General features: G+C 45.8%; 1 protein-coding gene across 1 annotated transcript in view; it reads left to right on the forward strand.

The window, feature by feature from the left end:
* The window catches only part of LOC143998093 (voltage-dependent T-type calcium channel subunit alpha-1I-like), a 1,330,488-nt gene that overhangs the window by 547,159 nt on the left and 760,680 nt on the right, over window positions 1–22,649 (forward strand). The window contains exon 6 of the mRNA XM_077493843.1: window positions 12,505–12,597. Within this exon, the coding sequence (XP_077349969.1) occupies window positions 12,505–12,597 (93 nt within the window). The remainder of the gene's footprint in view (window positions 1–12,504; window positions 12,598–22,649) is intronic.

A 22,649-nucleotide genomic window follows, 5' to 3' on the forward strand; every position in this document is an offset into this window, starting at 1 on the left:
TATATTTTTTATAGATGAACTATATCATCAAGCATATTATCATCTAGGGAAGGATCCTATTGTCCCATTTTTCAGCTGTTGTTCCAAATGTGTATAGATTAAAAGTGATTTATAAGAGCCGGTTCACACAGGGGCAACACGACTTTCAACACGACTTTTGGAGGCAACTTGGACACGACTTCAACACGACTTGGGGCGACTTACAACACAACTTTGTCGCCCCAGGCCAGGTGACTTTTGCTGTAGCCAATCAGAGAATGAGCTCTCAAGGGGGAAGTCCACGCCAAATAAAAAAAAAGAAACGGCGTGGGTTCCCCCTCCAAGAGCATACCGGGCCCTTAGGTCTGGTGTGGATTTTAAGAGGAACCCCTTATGCCGATAAAACAGCATGGGGGTCCCCCCAGATCCATACCAGACCCTTATCCGAGCACACTACCCGGTCGGCCAGGAAAGGGGGTGGGGACGAGTGAGCAGCCCCCCTCCTGAGCCGTACCAGGCTGCGTGCCCTCAACATGGGGGGGTGCCTTGGGGAAGGGGGAGGCTGCGCGGCCCCCCCACCCCAAAGCACCTTGTCCCCATGTTGATGAGGACAAGGGCCTCTTCCCGACAACCCTGGCCGTTGGTTGTCGGGGTCTTCGGGCGGGGGGGCTTATCGGAATCCGTGAGCCCCCTTTAATAAGGGGGCCCCTGGATACCGGCCCCCACCCTATGTGAATGAGTATGGGGTACAATGTACCCCTACCCATTCACATGTGAAAAAAGTAAAAAAAACACAACACACAGGGGTTAAAATAGTTTATTGCACAGCTCCGGGGGTCTTCTTCCATCTTCAGGGGGTCTTCTCGCCAGACTCCTCCGCTATCTTCTGCTCTTTTGCTAGCTCTTCTGTTCTTCTCTTCTGGAGATGTTGCCTCGTAGCTGTCTCCGGTCACAATGACAGGACACGCGGCGTGCGGCGACTTATATAGGGACATCATCGGCTGATGTCCTCGCCCATTATGATGTCACAGTCCCAGAGGATGCTGGGACTGTGACATGTGATCTCATAATGGGCGGGTACATCATCCGGTGATGTCCCTATATAAGTCGCCACATGCCGCGTGTCCTGTCATTGTGACCGGAGACAGCGACGAGGCAACATCTCCAGAAGAGTAGAACAGAAGACAGAGGCAGCGGCGACAGAAGACCGGGCCACCGCTTGCAAAAGAGCTAGAAGAAGGCGCGGTGGCCCGGCAAGAAGAACCGAAGAGGGGGACAAGACCCCCGAAGTCGGAAGAAGAAAGCCGGGCTCCTCCGTTAGTAAAAGAGCTAGCAAAAGAGCAGAAGATAGCGGAGGAGTCCGGCGAGAAGACCCCCGAAGATGGAAGAAGACCCCCGGAGCTGTGCAATAAACTATTTTAACCCTTGTGTGTTGTGTTTTTTTTTATTTTTTCACAGGTGAATGGGTAGGGGTAGATTGTACCCCATACTCATTCACATAGGGTGGGGGGCCGGTATCCAGGGGCCCTCTTATTAAAGAGGGCTCACGGATACCGATAAGCCCCCCGCTCGCAGACCCCGACAACCAACGGCCAGGGTTGTCGGGAAGAGGCCCTAGTCCTCATCAACATGGGGACAAGGTGCTTTCGGGTGGGGGGGTCGCGCACCTTGTCCAAGGCACCCCCCCATGTTGAGGGCACATGGCCTGGTACAGCTCAGGAGGGGGGGGGGGCGCTCGCTCGTCCCCACCCCCTTTCCTGGCTGACCGGGTAGCGTGCTTGCATAAGGGTCTGGTATGGATCTGGGGGGAGCTCCACGCCGTTTTTTCGTATAGACGGATAGAGACTTAAGGCGACTAGGGGCGACCTGAAGTCGGATCTGAGTCGCCCTTGTGTGAACCGGCTCTAAGAGATACAAAGGGTTTACTATGGATAATGATTCCAGCTGAATTGAATTAATTGATTAGTGGCATTTGTTTGCTATGAGCCTTTATATATGGAAATTGTTATATTATTCATTGCAGGTATGTGGTCATGAGGAAGGGCGATATCATGTTTAGCCCAAAACGTCACCTGAATTATACCTGATGTAATGTAATTTTTATCTATAAGTTTTCATTTGATTGTGCATCAATCCCGTTTTGGTTTATATATATGTTATATATATGTTATATTGTACTTTCACAATCATTTGGAGCATATCACAGTTATAAAATAGTGGTGGTTGAACACCATAGTCACTGGATATATATCTGGTGGCTCCTTAATTAATTTATGTTCACCTTTTTGATATATTGAGTTTACTTATTTTTGCAAGTGTCACTAATCATTGTGGTCATTTTCTTTTAAATACTATATGTGAAAGATATAGGTAGTGACATTGGGGTCTAGTTTAATTTCTTTTCATATGTTATATAATAATTAAATCTGACAGGTCACTTTTCAGATACAGGTAGCGCCACATACCCCTTTCTTTTTACTTCTATCAAGGCTGCCTTTGTTTCTGCTCCAATGTTGGCACATCCTGATCCTATGTTACGTTTTATCCTTGAGGTTGATGCTTCTGAGACTGGTGTTGGTGCCCTTCTGTCTCAACGTCCTACCTCCTAAGAGTGCTATGCATCCTTGTGGCTACTTTTCCAAGAAATTGTCACCTGCCGAGTGCAATTACGAGATTGGTGACAGAGAGCTGTTGGCAATCATTTTAGCCCTGAAAGAATGGAGACATCTCCTTGAAGGTACCACTGTACTGGTTCTCATTCTTACTGACCATAAGAATCTCACATTCTTGTCTGAGGCTAAACGCCTCTCTCCCAGAAAGGAGGTACGAAGAATGTAAGGGCTGACAATTTTCCTCCACTTCCAAGTTGAAGTCGGTTACGGTTTTCGATTCCTCCTGATCATATTCTGGCTATGGTTCGCACCAGTCTTACTTCTCCTTTGGGTGACAAAATTCTTGCTGCTCAGGTCGATGCTCCTCCTGAGAAACCTGCTTTGTCCCAGAGTGTCTCCATACTGCCGTGCTCCAGACTTACCATTCTCCCAAGGCATTGGCCACCCTGGTTAGAATCAACTCTTTGGGCCATTTCCCAGCAATTCCGGTGGCCTAGTCTACGTGCTGATGTAACTGCCTTCGTAGCTGCCTGTTCCGTGTGTGCTCAGAGTAAGACTCCGCGATACCTTCCAGTGGGCCTCCTACAACCCCTACCCAATTAAGAGAGGCCCCGGATCCAACTGTCTGTGGATTTCATTGTGGAGTTACCAAACTCCCAAGGCAACACAGTTATCCTTATGGGGGTTGACTGGTTCTCAAAGATGTGTCATTGTATTCCACTTAAGAAGTTGCCCACTTTTAAGGAACTGGCTTCCATTTTTGCTCGGGAGATCTTTCGCTTACATGGGCTACGCAAGGGGATTGTCCCGGACAGGGGTAGTCAGTTTGTGTCCCGGGTTCTGGAAAGCCTTTTGTGCACAGCTGGGAATTCAGCTTGCTTTCTACTCTGCCTATCACCTGCAGTCTAATGGGCCGCAGAACGAGCCAATCAGTCCTTAGAGAAATTTCTACATTGCTATATTTCTGACCATCACAACAACAGACCTATTACCATGCGCAGAGTTTGCTCACAGCAGAGCCTTGAATTCTGCTTCCCGATTGTCTGTTTATGGCAAATTATCCATGTTGCCTGACTCTTTTGTTCAGCAGGGTATTCCTGCACTAGAGGAGCATCTCCGTGGTCTTCGTTCCACTTGGACACAAGTCCCAGGTGTCTTTGTGTTATGCTAATGATAGGTACAGACTCTATGCTGATCGCAGACCCCTGCCTGCACCTTCATACCAGGTTGGGGACAGGGTCTGGCTGTCATCTCGTGACCCCCTTACTGAAGTTCGCACCTCGGTTTATTGGGCCTTTGCGTATCCTTCGCAGGATTAACCCAGTGGTTTACGCGTTGGACCTTCCTCCTAGTATGCGCATCTTGAATGTGTTTAATGTATCCTTATTGAAACCTTTGGTCTGCAACCGCTTTACCACCTTGATGCCACGTCCTCACCCTATACAGGTTGAGAACCATGAGGAGTATGAAGTACAATCCATTGTTTACTTCTGTAGGTTCCGTGGGTGCATACAGTACCTGGTGCATTGGAAGGGGTACAGTCCGGAGGAACACTCTTGGGTCTCATCCTCAGACTTACATGCCCCCGTCCTCCTCCGTGATTTCTATAGATGTTTTCACCTCAAGCCCGGTGGTCCTCTGAGGGGGAGGGGTCGATGAGGAGGGGGTACTGTCAGGGCTGGGCACAGACTTTCCTTCTCTGAGCTGGCCATTCAGCTGTTGGCTAATTGCCAACTCCCATCTCTCTCCACAGTTACCCAGCTGTTGATTCTGCTCATCAGTCCTGCCTACTTAAAGCCATCCAGATCACTTGATCTCTGCCCTCGCCTTGGTCACATCGCAAGAAACCATCTCCTGTGTTCCTGTTTAAAGACTGGCTTTGCTGACATCCCTTCTGGCTCCTTATCCTGCTTGCTGTTTCTCTAATTGGATCCCTGACTTCTGACCTGGCTGATTACCCGATCTGGTTACTGAACTCTGGCTTGGCTGATTACCCGATCTGGTTACTGAACTCTGGCTTGGCTGACTACCCAATCTGGTTACTGGAGTCTGACTATACTTTGACTACGCTTACTCTATTTAACCTTTTTATTTTTATGTAGCATTGACCCCCGAATGAGCTGCTGGTTTCATTGTGCTTACCGTAGATGCCCAGTAACTCTAAAGACTGACGACAGATCCGCATAAAGGGATTTTTATTGCAAAAATGTAGACAACGAACAGTCTCTTAAAATAGGATCAGAGGGTTAGGAAGGAGGTTCAGGTACTCTTAGTGTCAAAGTCAATGATAAAGGACTTTCTTACTTTGACTAAATCCAGAGAATAGCCATCCACAACTGGATGTTCACTCAGGTTGGATAGTCCCTCTCTCATAAGGCCTAGCAGCCAACAAGGTGCTTCACTCAGGAACGGCAGGATCCGCACCCCAGGCCATAGCCTTCCTGGGGGCTGATCAGGAGGATCAGGACCATGGAGTCAGAACATACTTCTGGATCGGAACCCCAAACCACGTGACATCCGCATCTTAAGTACCCTCTCCCAGAAAGCACAGCTAGAGTGACACTCCCACTGGGCAGGATCCGAGAGAGAGTAAACTTAAAGCACCCAACTAGACTGTGGTTCTATGCCTCCCAGAAGAGACAGTGCCCCCTGTGGCCAGGCTGAACTTCCTATAGTCCAGTCAGACTGATGCTGAGGTCCAAATTTAGAACACTTGTACCAAAACCAAACTGCAGTTCAGGTGTGACCTTAACTTTTAACACAGTGCATGCTCTTCAGGAGCCGGAGCTACATTTACTAATAAACAATGGTGATTTTACTGTACTTCTGTCTGTCTGGTTCATGGTTTCTGACAGTGGGGAAGCAAACGCGTTGTACCGAACTGGAATCCTTCAAATTACGGGAGCGGTTATTGGAGTAGTGTTAAAAGGCTTCTTATTAAAGGGGAGCTGTTTGAATTTTTTGAATCCCTTGTTTGAATTATTTTTAGCAAGGAGGTGACCATGTGTAAGATATTTGTAATTACTGGTGCAGTTGTTACAAATCCCAAAGTACTGACTTCTTGGGATGTTTCATACCCACCTTGGGTGATGATCGTTCCGAAAATTGATTAAAGAATTGCCAGCCGCCAGCTTTACATAGTTTTTAGCATATATGTAGCTGGGCAAAAATTGCTCCCGAAGCTGTGCCATTAATTTGCAGGTAGTAGGTGCCATCAAACTCAAAGTAGTTATGCTTAAGACAAAATTGGGTGGCTTCAAGAATGAACTCACTGTTTATAATTTATTTGGGGGTCCTCTGCTAACAAGTATTGGACTGCCGGAGGCCCATCTCATGGGGGTTTGAGGTGTGGAGTGATGTTATATTACATTACCGTTAGGAGAACCTTCAAATATGCCATTCCAAATATAGGATGGGAAATTCTGGGTGAGGGGTTGTAAGAACTGGTTAATTGTGGCCTCTTGGTAAGTGATAGAAATATGGTACCTTTTAAAACTGTCTCTTGAGGAAAGATGCTTCGACCTAAGTAATAATGTCCTTTTGACTGTAAGGTCTCTAACAAATTTGTTTAGATCCTTGAATAGGACAAAATGATTGGGCTTAGCTGTGGGTGCAAAGGTCAGACCCTTGCTAAGTAGAGAGATGTTGTGACTAGACAATTCATAGGTGGATAAGTTAAAGATCTTTATAGTTTTCAGATTTTCTCATTTCTTCTGTCTACCTCTGCTACCCTCTTTCCTCTCCTACATGTTTTATTTTCGGTGGGGGGCACATCACTAAAAAAATCTCAGACTTGGAAAGGGGGTGTGTGGTAGTGAGATCTTGGGGGTGGTCTGGGTGAGAGCCTGAGTAATTGGATGTGGATGGGATGGGCCCCTCTGTTTCAATGTGCATTTTGGTTGCGAGGATGGGGATAGATACAGATGGAGAGCTGTCTGTCCATGTATTGACTAAAATGGGGTCCGGGTTCCCTCAATGTGATGGTCCCAAAAATTGGTTGAAGCTGGCTGTTCTGTAGAGTCTACAGAGAGCACTGAATGATCATTAGATGAGCTCCTAACAGGAGTAATGGATTGTGTAAAGAGGATGAAAGACCTGATGTACCAGGATAATGGACTGTAGCAGGGAGAGGCCTGGGTCTCCTTCTAAGGCGTTTAGGTTTAGGAGTAAGGATCGGTGGGAAACTAGGCACAGATGAAGCCATAATGGAAGAAGGTTGGGAATTGGATGTGGCGGGATGTGGCTTTAGAGATATCTAAGTTCCCCTTGTACAACACTACTCCAACGATCACTCCCATAATCCTACAGATCTAGTCATATCTAGTGTTGGGCAAACGGTTTGGACCAAGCATAAGGTTTGTGAAAGCAGGGAACAAAGTTGAAAACATAGTTTTTAAAACAGTATTGCTGTTATCAACTGGGGTAGAAAAGAACATAAGAATAAACATGGGAATAACACATAAATTTGTATGATTACTTTACTAACTGTCACAGAACCACCACACCCAAGAAAAAAGGTTGGACCTTGCGATGTCCAGGGTATGTGTGTCCATAAAGGTCCGGTGTAAAAAATGATGGGGGATATGGTGACATATGAAGCATATGCAGATTAAGGAACATGAACAATGCAAATTATGATATAAATGTTATAGTATGGTATGGATTTCAACTTCCTTATTTAACCCCCTGGGAGTAAGGGTATTTAGGGAATATATCCAGAAAGTTTCTTGTTGGCATAGACGTTTAAAATGTTCTGCTGTGGGTAGGGTACTTGGAATTGCCTCTGTCACCCACACTTTCAGACAGGCTGCGGATTGTTGATGTTTTTCCAAACTGTTTGGGAACAGTATGTATGTCACAGCCTTCTTCAATAAAATGTCTGTGCTCACCAAAACACATGCGAAGAGTGCGAATGGTTCTACCTACATAAAATAAACCACATGGGCAAGTAAGGCAGTAAACTACATACTCGCTTGAACAATTATGGAATTCCTTTATCATATATGTCTTGCCTTTAACTGTCAAACACTTTTGGCCATGCTTTACAAACTGACAGGTCAGCATAATTTTTTGCAGCACTGAAACATGCCCACCAAAGTGATCAAAGTAATGTATGTGCTGTGGGTGGGTATTGTTTCATCTTACTAGGTGCAATTTTCCCTTCAATATTTTTGGTGCAGACTAGAGTACTGCAATGACTGAGCAGCAAATGATATCACCTGTGACATACTTCAGTTATCTTGCAAACCTGGCCTGTTAGTGGGTCCTGAAGACAGATTTAACACATTTAGAGATTTGTATACCTGCTGTATGCATTCTCTATACGTCTATCATTGCCTCGCTGTATTTTTTTTAATTTTTTAATTTACCATATGTATATAGAATTTTTTTTACCCGATGATGATAGCTGTCACATGTGTATTTTGCTTTTTTTTTTTTTTTGTATTTTACTGTATACACCCATTTTGGAGACTTTTTAGCAATACGTTTTATTTTTGTACATAATATTTTTAGGGCTAGGTTTCTGTTGTCTAGCACAGTGTTTCTCAAGGCATCCCAACAGGTCATGTTTTCAGAATTTCACTCAGATGAAACAGATGTGGTAATTATTAAGGCTGTGAGCAAATCACCTGGGCAAAAGAATGAAAAGCCTGAAAACATGACCTGTTGGGCCGTCTTGAGCACTGGAGTTGAGAAACACTGGTCTAGCACACTGGTATATCCATTATTTATTCTTTCTTATATTTTTATTAACACCGATGAATAGAACCGCTGGTCCATGTAGTTCCACGAGTGAGGATCCCCTTTCGCTATATATAGCTGTATGCAGCGATATATCCTAATGCCGCTTACACGCGATCGGACTATTCGGCGGACTTAGAAAGAAGTCTTGACTCAAAATTGTCCGACGGACCCAGTAGTCCGGCGGACAATCGCCCGTCTGGGTGACAGGTTGGATAATATAGATCCTGGTAGTCTCCCCAGCCTGGCCATCGAGTGTGTGCAGACCTTAGCTACGTCATGCCCTGGGGCGGCCGGCGAGCTATATACTCCAGTAGCACACATATGACCGGGCTACTGCTGTCCATGTCAGTGTGCCGTGGCCAACAGCCATCCCGTACTGCTTGGGTGATGGGTCTGTCCGTGGAATGTGTCCAGCAGTCCCTGCAGGAGCGGTAAGTATGGTTCCACCTGTCTCGGCAGGATGGGGAAGCTGGGCATTCCCTAGGAGGTCGACTAGGGGGGTCTCTCCCTGTCCCTTTCCCTCCTCCCCATGCTGAGGGGCCGCTGTGTGACTGGGCATAGGGGGTGCAGTGCACTTACCTGGCGGGGGGTCCTCTGGGTCCTGGCAGGGGGCTGCGCTTGGCAGTTGGTGGTCCGCCCATTTTCTCCCTGTTTTTAGGGCATTTATTGAGTATCTGTGTGTTGCCATGTGAAGACTCCCCTCTGCGCGAACCGCGCCCATTTTCTTGTAGCCACAGCTAGATTCCAGCAGTCATATTCCCAGCGCTCTCAGACTTTTTTGCTGAGGCGGCCGGCAGCCATTTTCTAGTAGCCTCAAGTTTTGCTTTACTCTATCGCTGAGCGGCTGGTTCAGTCTGGAACAGCGCAAAACTGACAGAGAACAACTCCTGGCTGTCACAGGGGAAAGCGGACAGCGGCAGCACAGCACGATACCTGGGTCAGGGTGGTGAGTCCTGCTAGGGCCCCTCAGTCTGTGGCAGCTAGGAGGGTGGGCATTTTTTGTGGCTTGCCTTAGGTCCCTAGTGGTGACAGGCGAGAGTCGGTCAGCATGGAGTCATAAGCTGGCGCTTCTTCCCCAGACATCCCTGTTATTGCAATTGGTCCCCCTGCACCTGGACACTCTGTTGGCGGTCCTGGAGTCCTTTGTTGCCAGGGTGTAAGCGGCATGTGGGCTCAAGGGGGGTAAAAAACACTCCCCCCCACCTTCTAGAAAAAGCTCTGATTCAGACTCGGGTCCTGCTGTGACAGGTGACCCCTGTTCTGAAGTTTCAGAGGATGCTGAACAGGACCGTTCGAACAGTGAGGATGATGCCACGTCTGGGTCAGCACAGGAAAAAGCGCTAGTAGGAGCACTTATCACAGCGGTGCAGGATACCCTAAAGATAGAGGATACGGCGGGGGCATCTGCAGAGGTGTCTGTCCCTTTCGGGTCCCACAAGCTGGCCCGCACTGCTAAGGTGCTTCCCTATCATAAACTAGAAGTGACCAGAACTGTGTGACTGCGACAGAGTGAACCAGACATAAATAGGTGAAAGTACGTTTATTAAAGTAAATGCATATAAATGTGAATACACCACCCATACAAACTGAGTGAACAAACCAAACAACCCAACAGTGAAGCTAAACAAACAAACCAGCATATGTAGCAAAAGGGAGTACCAGAATCGTAGTCAAGCCAGGCCAGGGTCATAAATGGGAGGTCAGCAGATGGGGGGACGAGGAGAAAGGGATCCGGTTGCAGGATAAGGTTCCAGGGATGCAGGAATAGATAGGATCAGGTACAGCAGGATCGGGATCAGGTATCAGGTATCGTGGATCCAGGCTGCAGGTCAGGGCGCAAGGACAATACCAAGGCAAGGTGTGTGTGCACTTGCCGGGTATTTATACAATGGCTGCTATCAGTCATGTGACGCCTGACTGCAGAAGGTAAATACCTGCTCCACACTGCCAGGATCCCTCTGCTGGTGGATGCCAGTACTGCGGACCAAAGATTACATAATTCCAGCAGGGAAAAGCTCTTCGACAGTCCAAACTGCCAGGAGACACCTGCTGGTGGATCTCAGTACTGCACGCCAAATGATCGATATTACCAGCGGAGGGAACCTTTCCTGACATTCCCTACCTAACTTATTTTGATACGTTTATTTTAAAGGAGTGGGGAAGCCCGCAGCGTTTTCCGTCCTGAGACGGATGGCGGTGCATTACCCCCTTTGAGGTTGCAACTTCTCTGTTGAGGAGTTCTTGTTGTTATGGATGGAGTTTATTTTCTTTCTGTTCCCAATCCTCGTTTTTGACAATGCTTGGGGACATCCCTAAGGTCAAGATTAAAGGTGCTATGTCTGTCAATGAACCAAAGAGAAAATAGAATTTTTGAGTTGGTGGCCTTGTCATGCAAGTCTCCCTACTTGATCCTCCACAAGGATAAGGCAGTGCTGTGTCCGCAGCCTTTGTTTCTTCCAAAGGTTGTTTCGGCCTTTCATCTAAATGAGGACATTGTGCTTCTGTCCTTATGTCCTTGGCTGTCACGTGCCAAAGAGCTTGCTTTGCATTCTTTGGACATGGTCCGTGCTCTGTGGGTGTATCTGTCTGCTACAGCTCCTTTCCGGAGGTCGGACTTGCTGTTTGTATCGGTGGCTGGTCCGAAGAATGGCAATGGCATTTCTTGGTGGATCAGACAGATCGTGGTTCAGGCTTATGCCATAAGGGGGCGGGCACCCCCTTTCCTGTCACTGCACATTTGGCCAGGGCAATCGGTGCCTCCTGAGCTTTACCACATCAAGTGTCCATTTCCCAGGTGTGTAAGGCGGCAGCCTGGTCGTCCGTTCACACTTTCACTAAATTTTACAAGGTTGATGTGAGTGCATCTTCGGATGCTTGCTTTGGCCGCAAGGTTTTGGTTGTTTCTCTGCTAAAGGTACAGACCAACTTTGCCGCATTGAGAGGCAAATGGATGGGGTGATGTATTCCCTCAGCCAAAACACTGAAGATGGGCCATAGATGGGTCTTTTAGCATAACAATTACCCAAAACACACTAAGGCAACAAATGAGTGGCTAAAGAAGAAACACATTAAGGTCATGGAGTGGACCAGCAGTCTCCAGACCCTAATCCTCTAAAAACCTTATGGAGGGAGCTGAAACTTTGAGTTGCCAGGAGACAGACAAGAAACCTTAAAGAGAAACTGCAGTCTGCTCACATAATTTGTAATAAAAACATATTTGCCATTCTGAAGCTTCTTCCAATCACTTTGCATATTATTTTATATATACTGTGATTTTGTACTTGCTAAATATGCTGCTGAAATCTCCGTCCACTTAGTCTGGCTACAACCATTTTAACTGTGGGCAGCTGAAGCTGCTGCCTCTTCACTTCCTGGATTCACACAGACACACAGAGGCAAACCTCCACCTCTGCAGCTCTCATTGGCCCTCTTATGACTCACCCCCCCCCTTCCTTTCCTGGCAAACTCTCACAAAAGTGAGAGAGAGAGAGCTGTGCATGATATCATAAGCCTTGGCTTTTTACCAGACAAGAAACAGGAAGTGGGCCGTATAAGGTATTTACTGACAGAAAAAATGTTTTACTATCCAAAGTTAAAACAACAAGGGCAGAAGATTTTTAAAGGTTTCCATCTATTAAAGAAAGTTGAAAAAAATGACTGAAGGTCTGCTTTAAGGATTCACACAAGATCTGTAAAGAAGAGTGGAACAAAATCCCTCCTGAGATGTGTATAAACCTGGTCATTAACTACAAGAAACATCTTATCTCTGTGCTTGCCAACCAGAGTTTCTCCATCAAGTACTAAGTCATGTTTTGCTTAGGGATCAAATACTTATTTTACTCACTGAAATGCAACTCAATTTATAACATTTGTATAATTTTTCTTTCTAGATTTTTGGATATTATTCTGTCTCTATCATTTAAAATACGCCTATGATAAAATATATAGACCCTTCATATCTTTGTAAGTGGACAAACCTACAAAATCTGAAGGGGATCAAATAATTAATGACTTTCCCCACTGTATCAGGAAAATTAACTGTTGGGGTAACAAACACTTTAAGTAAATATACAGTCATACCATGATGTGTTATTGATGCAGATTCAGAAGAATATTCAATAATTATACTGGTTAAATAATAATATAATAATCAATATTTTGTTTGCAGGTAATCACCTTGGAGGGCTGGGTGGAAATCATGTATTATGTCATGGATGCTCACTCCTTCTATAATTTTATTTACTTCATCCTCCTCATCATAGTAAGTATCACATTTATTACAGAAAGTAACATGTACCGGTAGCTTTGTTTTTTTTATATATTAATATTTTATTATAACACAGTGGAGTATATCTATAAATGATTTGATGGTAATTTTGCCAGACATTTAACCAAACATCTAGGCTAAAAATCCACCCTATGCATTAAACCAAACTAGTGTAAATTTGTCCAGAATTAAAATGGAATGAAAATTACAGACATTTTTTTACCCTATTAGCATTCACCCTGCGTAAAAAAAAAAAAGGATGTCTATAAGAAAATGTTAAAGCCTAACTTCAGGTTTTATTTATATTTAAATAGTTTGTTTGGGCCAAGCTGGTCCAAATTAACTATTTTTTTCATTAAGGCATGCACCCATTGTCAGCGCAGAATAAACGGTATGGGTATCAACTACATACAGTAAACAGTGCTGCAAGCAGAAAAGATGTAGCTGGATAGCCGCACTCCAAATTATTCAATTTTATTTCAAAAATTTTATTAAAATCATAGCATCTAGGCTGGTAAACAGACTAACTGCACAGCCGCTGACATGTTTCACACCGAACATGGTGCTTAGTCATAGCTAATGAGCAGAATATACATACAGAGCTATATACACATACACAAGCAATTCGACAAATGAATAAAGTACGTGTATAACAAGATGGCAATTAAGGAAACACCTGTGAACATCCAAAGTCTGAAGATTAACATTTAAAAGGATGGAAGGAAAATGGAAAATTGTCTCTTACCGTAATTTTCCTTTCCTGGTGCCTATCCATGGCAGCATACTGGTGATAGAGCTCCGCCTTGACTCCTCCCTCAGGACTAGTGAATAGCATAAATTAAAAGGCATAGTCCCTCCCCCAACATTCTCCGTAATATAGAATACTGAGGGTGGGAGTGTATGCTGCCATGGATAGGCACCAGGAAAGAAAAATTACGGTAAGTATGAGACAATTTTCCATTTCCTGGTGCCTCCATGGCAGCATACTGGTGATAAATAACTAGCCGACACGGGTGGGATGATGCTTAACAATAAACATTTAATTAGAAAGGGACATTGCCGCCTGAACTGCCCTCCTTCCAAACTCAACAGTCGTGAGAGCTCCTGGGTCAATATGGTAATGTCTGAGTAAAGTATTGTGAGAAGACCAGGTGTCTTCTCACAATACTTTCCTCAGACATTACCATATTGACCCAGGAGCTCTCACGACTGTTGAGTTTGGCAGCAAGGGCTAATGTTTCATTGGAGAAGTTGAGACTGCCCTTGTAGAATGAGAATTCACTCGGGATGGAGGCTCCATATTATTCACCCTGTAAGCATTCTGGATTAATTTTACAACCCACTGGAGCAAAGGAATGGATGGATAGGACTTCTAAGACCAAGGACAGATCCCATTTAGGAAAAGACCATCTGACAAGTGGGCGAATCTTTAATACTCCCCTGAGGAAAGTGATTACTAAAGGCTCGTCTGCCCATCTTTTATTTGTTGTGGCAGAGATTGCTGCTAATCGCACTTTGAGGGAGCTTAGACCAGGCCCCAGATCGAGTCCTGTCTGGAGAAAACCCAGAACATTTGATGTAGAAGGAAGGATTGGATCAAACTCATTTGTGGTAGCAAATGACAAGAACTTGTCCCATATTCTTGAATATATGGCTTTGGTTGCCAGCTTTCTGGCTTTTAAGAGGGTTGTTATGACCCCTGGGGAACATCCTAGGGACTCGAACTTTCACCTCTCAACTTCCAGATTTGAAGATTCAACTTCTGGGGGTTTGGATGAACTAGACTACCCTGTGCCAGAAGTTGAGGAGGAAGGAGGGATCCTGATTTGAGAGCTCACACTGAGGCGCATGGCTAGAGGGAAGCGGGGTCTCTTCGGCCAATATGGATGTACTGCCAGTACCTGGACCGTCTCTCTGAGAAGCCCCAAGAGGAATTTGAATATTAATGGCCAGGGAAAGGCATATACGCTGTGGTGAACCTCCAGGGGCATGACAGGGCATCTACTTCCTCGGCTTGCGTATGCGGGAGGCGAGAGAAGAATCTGGTTAGCTTGGCATTCTCCAGAGTGGCGAATAGGTCTACTTGAGGGGGATCTCAAAGGCTGGCAATTTGATGAAAGATATGGGGATGAAGGGCCCACTCGTTGTCCAGGAAGTTCTTTGACAGCGTGGGCACTTCCGTGTTCAACCTGCCTGGAAGATGCATTGCTCTGAGATCTAGGAGGTTCTTCTCAGTGAAGACCCCTGTGCATTGCTCCCGTCAGCAGGATCGTCTGAGAGAGTCATTCCTTCCACTGTGCCAAGCACCCCGTCTGGAAATGCCTCAAGTGCCAATAGGCCCAAGGAATCATCAGTATGCAAGCAGACATTGTGCCAATGAGGTTCAAACATTAAGAAGCCATCAGATAAGGGCTCCGGATGACCTCGACCATTCTCTGGATGATGATCCTCATCTTCGGAGAAGGTAATGTTACTGTCCCTCCTGGGTGTCAAACATTGCCCCCAGATAGATCATCTGCTGTGTAGGTGCAAGGTGACTTTTTTCAGAGTTTATCAGCCACCCTAGCTCCTTTAAAGACTGGAGAAGAATGTCTCTGATATACCAACTGATCCGAGTTGTTTGCAAGTCTGGAGGATGTCATCTAAGTAGTGGTATATCCTCAAGCCCCTCTCCTGCAGGGGAACTAGAGCAGATATTAGAATCTTGGTAAATACCCTCGGGGAGGTGCAGAGTCCCAATGGCAGAGCTTGAAACTGCAGGTGGGTCCACCCTACTGCAAATCTTAGATATTTTTGAAAGGCAGGTAGAATTGGAACGTGTAGATACGCATCTTGCAGATTTACTGAGATCATCCAATCTGATGGCTGAACTGCCTGGGTAATTGTCTGCAGAGACTCCATCTTGAAGCTTTTGGGGTGTATGTATCTGTTGAGCCTTTTTAGATCTATCACAGGCCTCCACCCACCTGTCCTCTTTGGGACCAGAAACAGGGTGGAGTAGAAGCCCGCAAAGCGCTCTGCCAAGGGAACTGGCACAGCTGCTTCTTGAAGCTGGAGTAATGTTACAAAGTGTTTTAGGGCTTGAGCCTTCAGCGGAGAGGATGGGATCTCTGTTCTTTTGAAGGAATTCTGAGGTGGGGATGAGAGAAAATCCAAAAGGTGTCCCCATTGAATTGTAGACAGGACCCAGGGATCATGGCAATGATTGGCCTAGAGTGGAAAAAAGAACTTTAGCCTGGCTCCCACTGGGAGTGTCTGGGCCAACCTGGTGTCAAAAAGACTGCTTCTGCTCCTGTGGAGCTGGAAGGGCCTTTGTCTTTCTGTTCAAGATGGTTGCCTGAGTGCCTTTCCAGGATCTTCTGTTGTCTCTGGGTTGTCTTGATTGTCTAAAATCCTTAGGATTTGACTGGCGGAATCTAGAAGAGCCCCCTCTAAATCTTAGCATCCTTCTGTCCTGGGGAAGCATACTGGACTTTAGAGATAGCTTTATCCATCTTGTCTCCAAATAATGCCTTAACATCGAAAGGTATTTCTGAACCAATTTTGTTTGGAAGATAAGTCAGCCATCCAGGGTTTCAGCCACAAAGCCCTCTTAGCCATTACCGAGTGCAGCATGGACCTTGCTGAGCACATAATCGTGTCTATGGCTGCTACCCCTATGAAGCCTGCCGAAAACCTGATTTCTTCCAAGGCTTTAATTATATCCCCCTTGGGAAAATCCTGACGCAAAGTCATCTCGATATTATCAGTCCAAGCTCTGATGGCATTAGACACAGAGGTGAGGGAGATCACTGGCTTACACACTGCTCATGCGGCTAAGTAGCTCCTCTTGAGGTCCAGGTCTATTCGTCTGTCATGGGGATCCTTGAAGGAAGCAGAATCCTCCATTGGTAGAGTTATATTTTTTGCGAGTCACACCACAGACGCATCTACCACTGGCATGGAGCTTAGCGACTGTGTTCCTGACTCTGGTAAGGGATATAACTTATTGAAACGGCCCAAATGAAAGTTTTTTTTATCAGTCTTTGACCACTCATTTTGAATGACTTGACTAATCTCACCCATCAACGGGAAGAAAACCTGCTTCCTTTTGAGGAACGGGAAGTAGCTTTTAATTCCTGGGGGGGGTTCTTCTGTGTCCTCCCAGGCTATCGCAGATCTGACTGCCTGGATAAATGGTTTCACCAAGGAATGACTGAAGCCAGAAGGAGCTGACTCTTCTGAAGAGTCCCTTGAAAAGTCCTCAGGTGGAGAATCTTTAGCCGGTCGGCCTGACAGAGGCAGAGGAGTACTGACTGCAGAAGGACCAGGAAGATTAGGTTCTGTATCCTGAACTTGGGACATCTGCAGGTCTGGCTGAGCGGGAACCAAAGCTGCAAGCTCAGAGAAGGAGTTCTTCATTGTTCTTTTGAGCAGGTCCACAACCTGCTGACTTTCTAGCTTCCGAATGGATGCACAGTCCGCAAAACAGTTTTTACAGACCCCCCCCCCCCCACAGGTCCAGCATTTCTTTGTATAGGTCCTAGGAGAGGATGACTGATCTCGTCTTCTGGATCTTGATCTATGTCGTGAAGAATGGGATTTGCGACCAGAGGAGCGGGATGTGCCTCGAGGATTTTCTGGACCTCTTGGAGTGGACAGGGCTACGATTTAAGAGATCCACGTTAGGCCAGCGAGTGCACTTTTTTTTCTTTTTTTACTCACGTATAGTTGGTCTCATACCTAATAGAAATGTTATGATCTTTGTTGCAAGATGAATGGCTAATTGCAGAGTTGGGCATAAGGTTCAGCTGCGGAAATATAGAAAGAAAGGGAAAATGGAAAAGGAATTTTTTTTGTTTTTATTTAGAACAATATATATTTATTTAAGTTTTGTGAAAAAAAGGTAGCTACCACAGAGCAGTGTCAGAGAAACCTAGCAGGACACAGGCGAGAAGACTCTGACAGTTAACCCTGAAGGTGACCTTAAATACCATCTAGGTGGGAGGGCTAATCCCATGAACCACCATTGAGAGTTAAAGTTTTTATTTTTTTTGGAAGAAAGGGCAAAACTGGCCCTTTTTCCAGAAACCAAGATGGCCATCGCATCTTCGAGTGTCCGTGCATGCACAGAAGAGACAACGCTGAATGCATAGAAAATAGACAGATGGACATCCCCTTCACCCCCGCTCTTTAATGCATAGTACATCGGCGAGGACGCTAAACAGCTCTTTGCTGCCTGCCGGGCTCTCTCCAAATAAGGAAGACAAGACACCCGCAGCCCCCCAGCCTGTACCAGGATCAAAGGACAAGGGAGCGAAATAAAACATGATAAAACAGCAGACAGCAAAAGCAGACCAGAAATAAAAATAAAACTTTTTTTTTTTAAGGAAAGAAAAGAGGATAGGGGGGATAACAGAGGGAAAAAATGACATATGCTACTAAGATAAGTAAAAAACCACAAGCCTGGGAAAATGAGAGCTGATCCTTTTGCGGCTCCTCTGCATTCATCATAGGATATAGTGAGACTGCGTTCCTGTGAGGAAACTCTGCGAGAAGACCCCAACAGATCCACAGAGGGGTTCCCAGTCTTATGAGCACTGTGAGCGGCCCAAGAACAGGGACTGCGCAGGGGAAAAACTAAACCCGACGGACGCTGCCAAAGGCAGAGGTATGGACGTACTGCTACTCTTTACCAGCACAAGAGGTATGAGGAAAAAAAGCAGAATGTTGGGGAGGGACTATGCCTTTAATTTATGCTATTCACTAGTCCTGAGGGAGGAGTCGAAGTTCTATCACCAGTATGCTGCAATGGAGGCACCAGGAAAAACCTTTTTCACCTAAAAACACCTAAATCAAGCTGACATGTTGAAAGCATACATAATGGTAATAAATGATTGATAGAATACATCTTATGCTTAGGTGAAGAGGTATAGGTGTAACCTGAAAAAAAAATAAAAAATTACATAAAGTAAAAACATTTTTCATTTTGTATGTAAAAAAAAATTCACACGCATCGGCAGCAACACAGAAAAAAGAAAAACAAACTCTCAATATGTGAGCATGCCGATGCATGGGGCTCATTGAATGTCAAAACCACCAGAGAAAAGCACAAAAATATTCCCTAAAAATGACACATCTCAAAGAAGGTTGCATAATAGAAAGATTGCAAATATCTCATTATTGTATGTCTATTTAGGTCTTCTCTTATGATACAATGCATAGATATAAAATATAAAAAATGAAAGTAAAATATAGGAATAGACCAAATAAGCGATCGATATTGAATGTTCTAAGACCAAAGGCAAATTCAATGCGAATATCCTTATAGCGACAGATATGAGGAGCTGATTCAAAAACCCAGTTAGTTGATCACACACCCAATATAATATATCAGGTGTGTGATCATCAAACGGATGACAAACATGTCTAATAGGATATTAAGTAACATAAAAATTACTGATATTCATAATCACTGCAGCGAAAAATTAGCCCTATTCAAAAAACAGTCTCAATCGAAAAATTGGCCTGTCCTCGATGTAAAGCAATTATAATAAATGGAAAATAGTGAGTGATCTCTGGCAGAAACATAATAAAATGAGCCCAGCAGAACCAGATGAAAAAACCTGTCAGCACCAGATCAACAACCAGTGAAATGGGAGCCATACATATTGGCTTAGTAAATACTGGGCAGTCAATATGTGGAAAATTCACTCAAAAGAATGAAATGTCCCACTCAAAATTAAGGCCCATAGGCTGCCTCATATGGAGATGGAATATCCAATAAACCTCCCTCTTGCACAACAGACTAAACCTATCACCCCCTCTTTTAGATAAAGTGACTTCTTCCACCTCCTGAATGGATAAGCCACTGACATCCTTATGGCATGGCAAGGATTTTAAAGCCACGACCTTCATTAACTGTAACACTAAATTGTTAGGATCCCTGGTATAAAATCCGGGTTTTGTTGTAGTGGTGTCATTGGGCCTAGGATCGAGGATATTTTGTGCTTGTTGCATGCCTCTCGAAAAGAAAGGAGCATTGGGTGGATGAGTGGATGGAGGACGTTGTGGGGAAGTCTATGGAAGTTGTGGGAGTGTAGAGAAAGAATGTTCTAAGTGAACCCAGCCTTTGTAGTATGAATGGATGTTCCAAACTATGACCCTAGTAAGGTGGCTTTCCTGTTGTTATTTTCGTATATCCGGAAGACCTATTCCTCCTTTAAGTTTAGGGGTAGTGAGTCTTGTGTATCCTAGTCTCGGGTGTCCTTTGCCCCATATAAATTCTGTGCAGGCTTTTTGGTAAATCGAGAAAAAGGTGGGTGGAAGTTTAATTGGGATTGCCTGGAAAAGGTACAAGATCCTAGGTAGGATATTCATTTTAAGGATGGCTGCCCTGCCAAACCAGGAAAAGAGGCCAGAAGACCTTTTTTTTTTAAGTCTCTCAGGATATTTTGTAGTAGGATTGCTTGATTTAAAGCGTATAGGTCTGTTAGGGAAGCTGGAAGTTGGATACCTAAGTAGGTGATTGCGTGGTTATTCCATGTAAATGGGAAGTTAGTTTGACATTGTTTGTATGTCACAGGGGATAGCATGATATTTAGGGCGTTGGATTTTGTGAAATTGATTTGGAGATTGGTCAAGGTCTTAAACATGTTGAAATCTTTAAGTAGGTTAGGTATCATTGTAATCGGATCTGTGAGAAAAAGGAGTATATCGTCCGAAGGCCGCTATTTTGTAGGTGCGATGTTGAATGTCTATACCCTTGATGTCTGGGTTGAGTCATCTTAGTAGGGGTTCAAGGGTGAGGACGAATATGAGAGGGGAAAGAGGGCAACCCTGGCGGGTTCCATTTGATATAGAGATGGCATCCGACAGGTGGCCGTTTACTCGGACTCTTGCCGCTGGGTTGGAGTATAGCGTTAGAATAAAATTTAGCATTTTGGAAGGGATGCCTACGGCCTATAGGGTCTCTGCCATGTAGTCCCAGGCCACCCTGTCGAATGCCTTCTCCGCATCAAGGGAAAGTAGGAATCCTTGGTTGTGGGAGGAAGTGAGCCAGTCCTGGATGTTGATAGCTTTGAGAGTATTATCTCTCGCTTCCCTACCTGGAATGAAGCCGACTTGGTCTAAATCGACCAGTTGGGGGAGAAGGGGAAGAAGCCGATTCGCTGACGTTTAGGCGTACCATTTGAGATATAGCTTTGAGAGTATTATCTCTCGCTTCCCTACCTGGAATGAAGCCGACTTGGTCTAAATCGACCAGTTGGGGGAGAAGGGGAAGAAGCCGATTCGCTGACGTTTAGGCGTACCATTTGAGATATAGCTTTGAGAGTATTATCTCTCGCTTCCCTACCTGGAATGAAGCCGACTTGGTCTAAATCGACCAGTTGGGGGAGAAGGGGAAGAAGCCGATTCGCTGACGTTTTGGCGTACCATTTGAGATCTACATTGAGCAATGAAATGGGTGTGACAGCTGCGGGGTCTTTTCCTGGCTTTGTTATAACTACGATGTGGGCGGTTAGTAGATCTTGCGGGGGATTCTGTGAGTGTCGCAAATGAATTAAAGGCCGATAAGAAGAAGGGGGTGAGAATATCTGCATAGGTTTTGTAATAACCTACTGTTAATCCGTCGGGGCCACGGCTCTTACCCGTTTTCATTTGTTTCAGCGCGAGATCCATTTCTTCTTTTTTGAGGGGGGAGTCTAGGTCTTGTGCTATAGAATCAGAAATAGGGGTTGGGCTTTATTGCCTTAAGAATTCTGTTATCATTTGTCTTCTCGTAGTGTCAGTTATGGATGGGTCTGTCTTCGGCAGGTTGTAGAATTGAGAGTGGTATTTCACAAATTGCGTGGCTATGTCGGGAGTCGATGTGTGCTTGCGTCCTGATGCGTCTGTCACTGAATGTATGGTCGTGGTAGCCTTTTTCATCTGTAGGGCTCTCGCAAGCAGTTTACTGGCTTCATTGCCATATTCATAGAACGTTTTCTTAGTTAAGATGTACCTGTGTCGTATTTGTTTGCCAAGTATGTCTGAGGCCGCGTACACACGCGGGGACTGTTCGCTGAAACTTTGTTCGTCAAACAGTTGCCGCAACAGTCCGCTCAAAATTTGCATGAGCGGACTTGCCCACACACGAGCGGACTGTTTCAGCGAACTGTTTGCCAAACAGTTCGCTCAACTTTTGAAATGAACGGACTCGCCCACGTAAGGCAGAGGCAAGTCCGCCCATTTCGAGCGCGTGTACAGTTAGGCGGGGCCCGCGAAGGAGACGTCGCGGGCACCGCCGCCTGGAATGGACTTAAAGGGACACCCAACGCCGAAAAAAATCGGCGTGGGGGTTCCCCCAAAGTCCACAACAGACCCTTGTCCGAGCACGCTACCCGGCCGGCCAGGAAAGGGGGGGCGAGCGCGCGCCCCCCCTGAGCCGTACCAGGCCGCGTGCCCTCAACATGGGGGGTGCCTTGGGGAAGGGGGGGCCGCGCGGCCCCCCCACCCCAAAGCACCTTGTCCCCATGTTGATGAGGACAAGGGCCTCTTCCCGACAACCCTGGCCGTTGGTTGTCGGGGTCTGCGGGCGGGGGGCTTATCGGAATCCGGGAGCCCCCTTTAATAAGGGGGCCCCCGGATACCGGCCCCCCACCCTATGTGAATGAGTATGGGGTACAATGTACCCCTACCCATTCACCTGTGAAAAAAAGTACAAAAAAAAAACACAACACAGGGTTAAAATATTTTATTGCACAGCTCCGGGGGTCTTCCGTCTTCGGGGGTCTTCTCCGGACTCCTCCGCTATCTTCTTGTAGCTCTTTTGCTAGCGGAGGAGTCCGGCTTTCTTCCTCCCCGCCGCCGGCCTCTTCTCCCGACTTCGGGGGTCTTGTCCCCCTCTTCGGTTCTTCTGCCGGGCCACCGCGCCTTCTTATAGCTCTTTTACAGGCGGTGGCCCGGTCTTCTGTCGCCGCCTTCCGTTCTTCTTCTTCTTCTTCTTCTTCTCCAGGAGATGTTGACACGTCGCTCTCTCCGGCCGGAATGCCAGAGCCGCGCTGTGCTGCCACTTATATAGTGCC

The sequence above is a fragment of the Lithobates pipiens genome, unplaced genomic scaffold (assembly GCF_037356315.1).
Source record: "Lithobates pipiens isolate NorthernLeopardFrog02 unplaced genomic scaffold, aLitPip1_a1.2 Scaffold_19, whole genome shotgun sequence".
Taxonomy (NCBI): domain Eukaryota; kingdom Metazoa; phylum Chordata; class Amphibia; order Anura; family Ranidae; genus Lithobates; species Lithobates pipiens.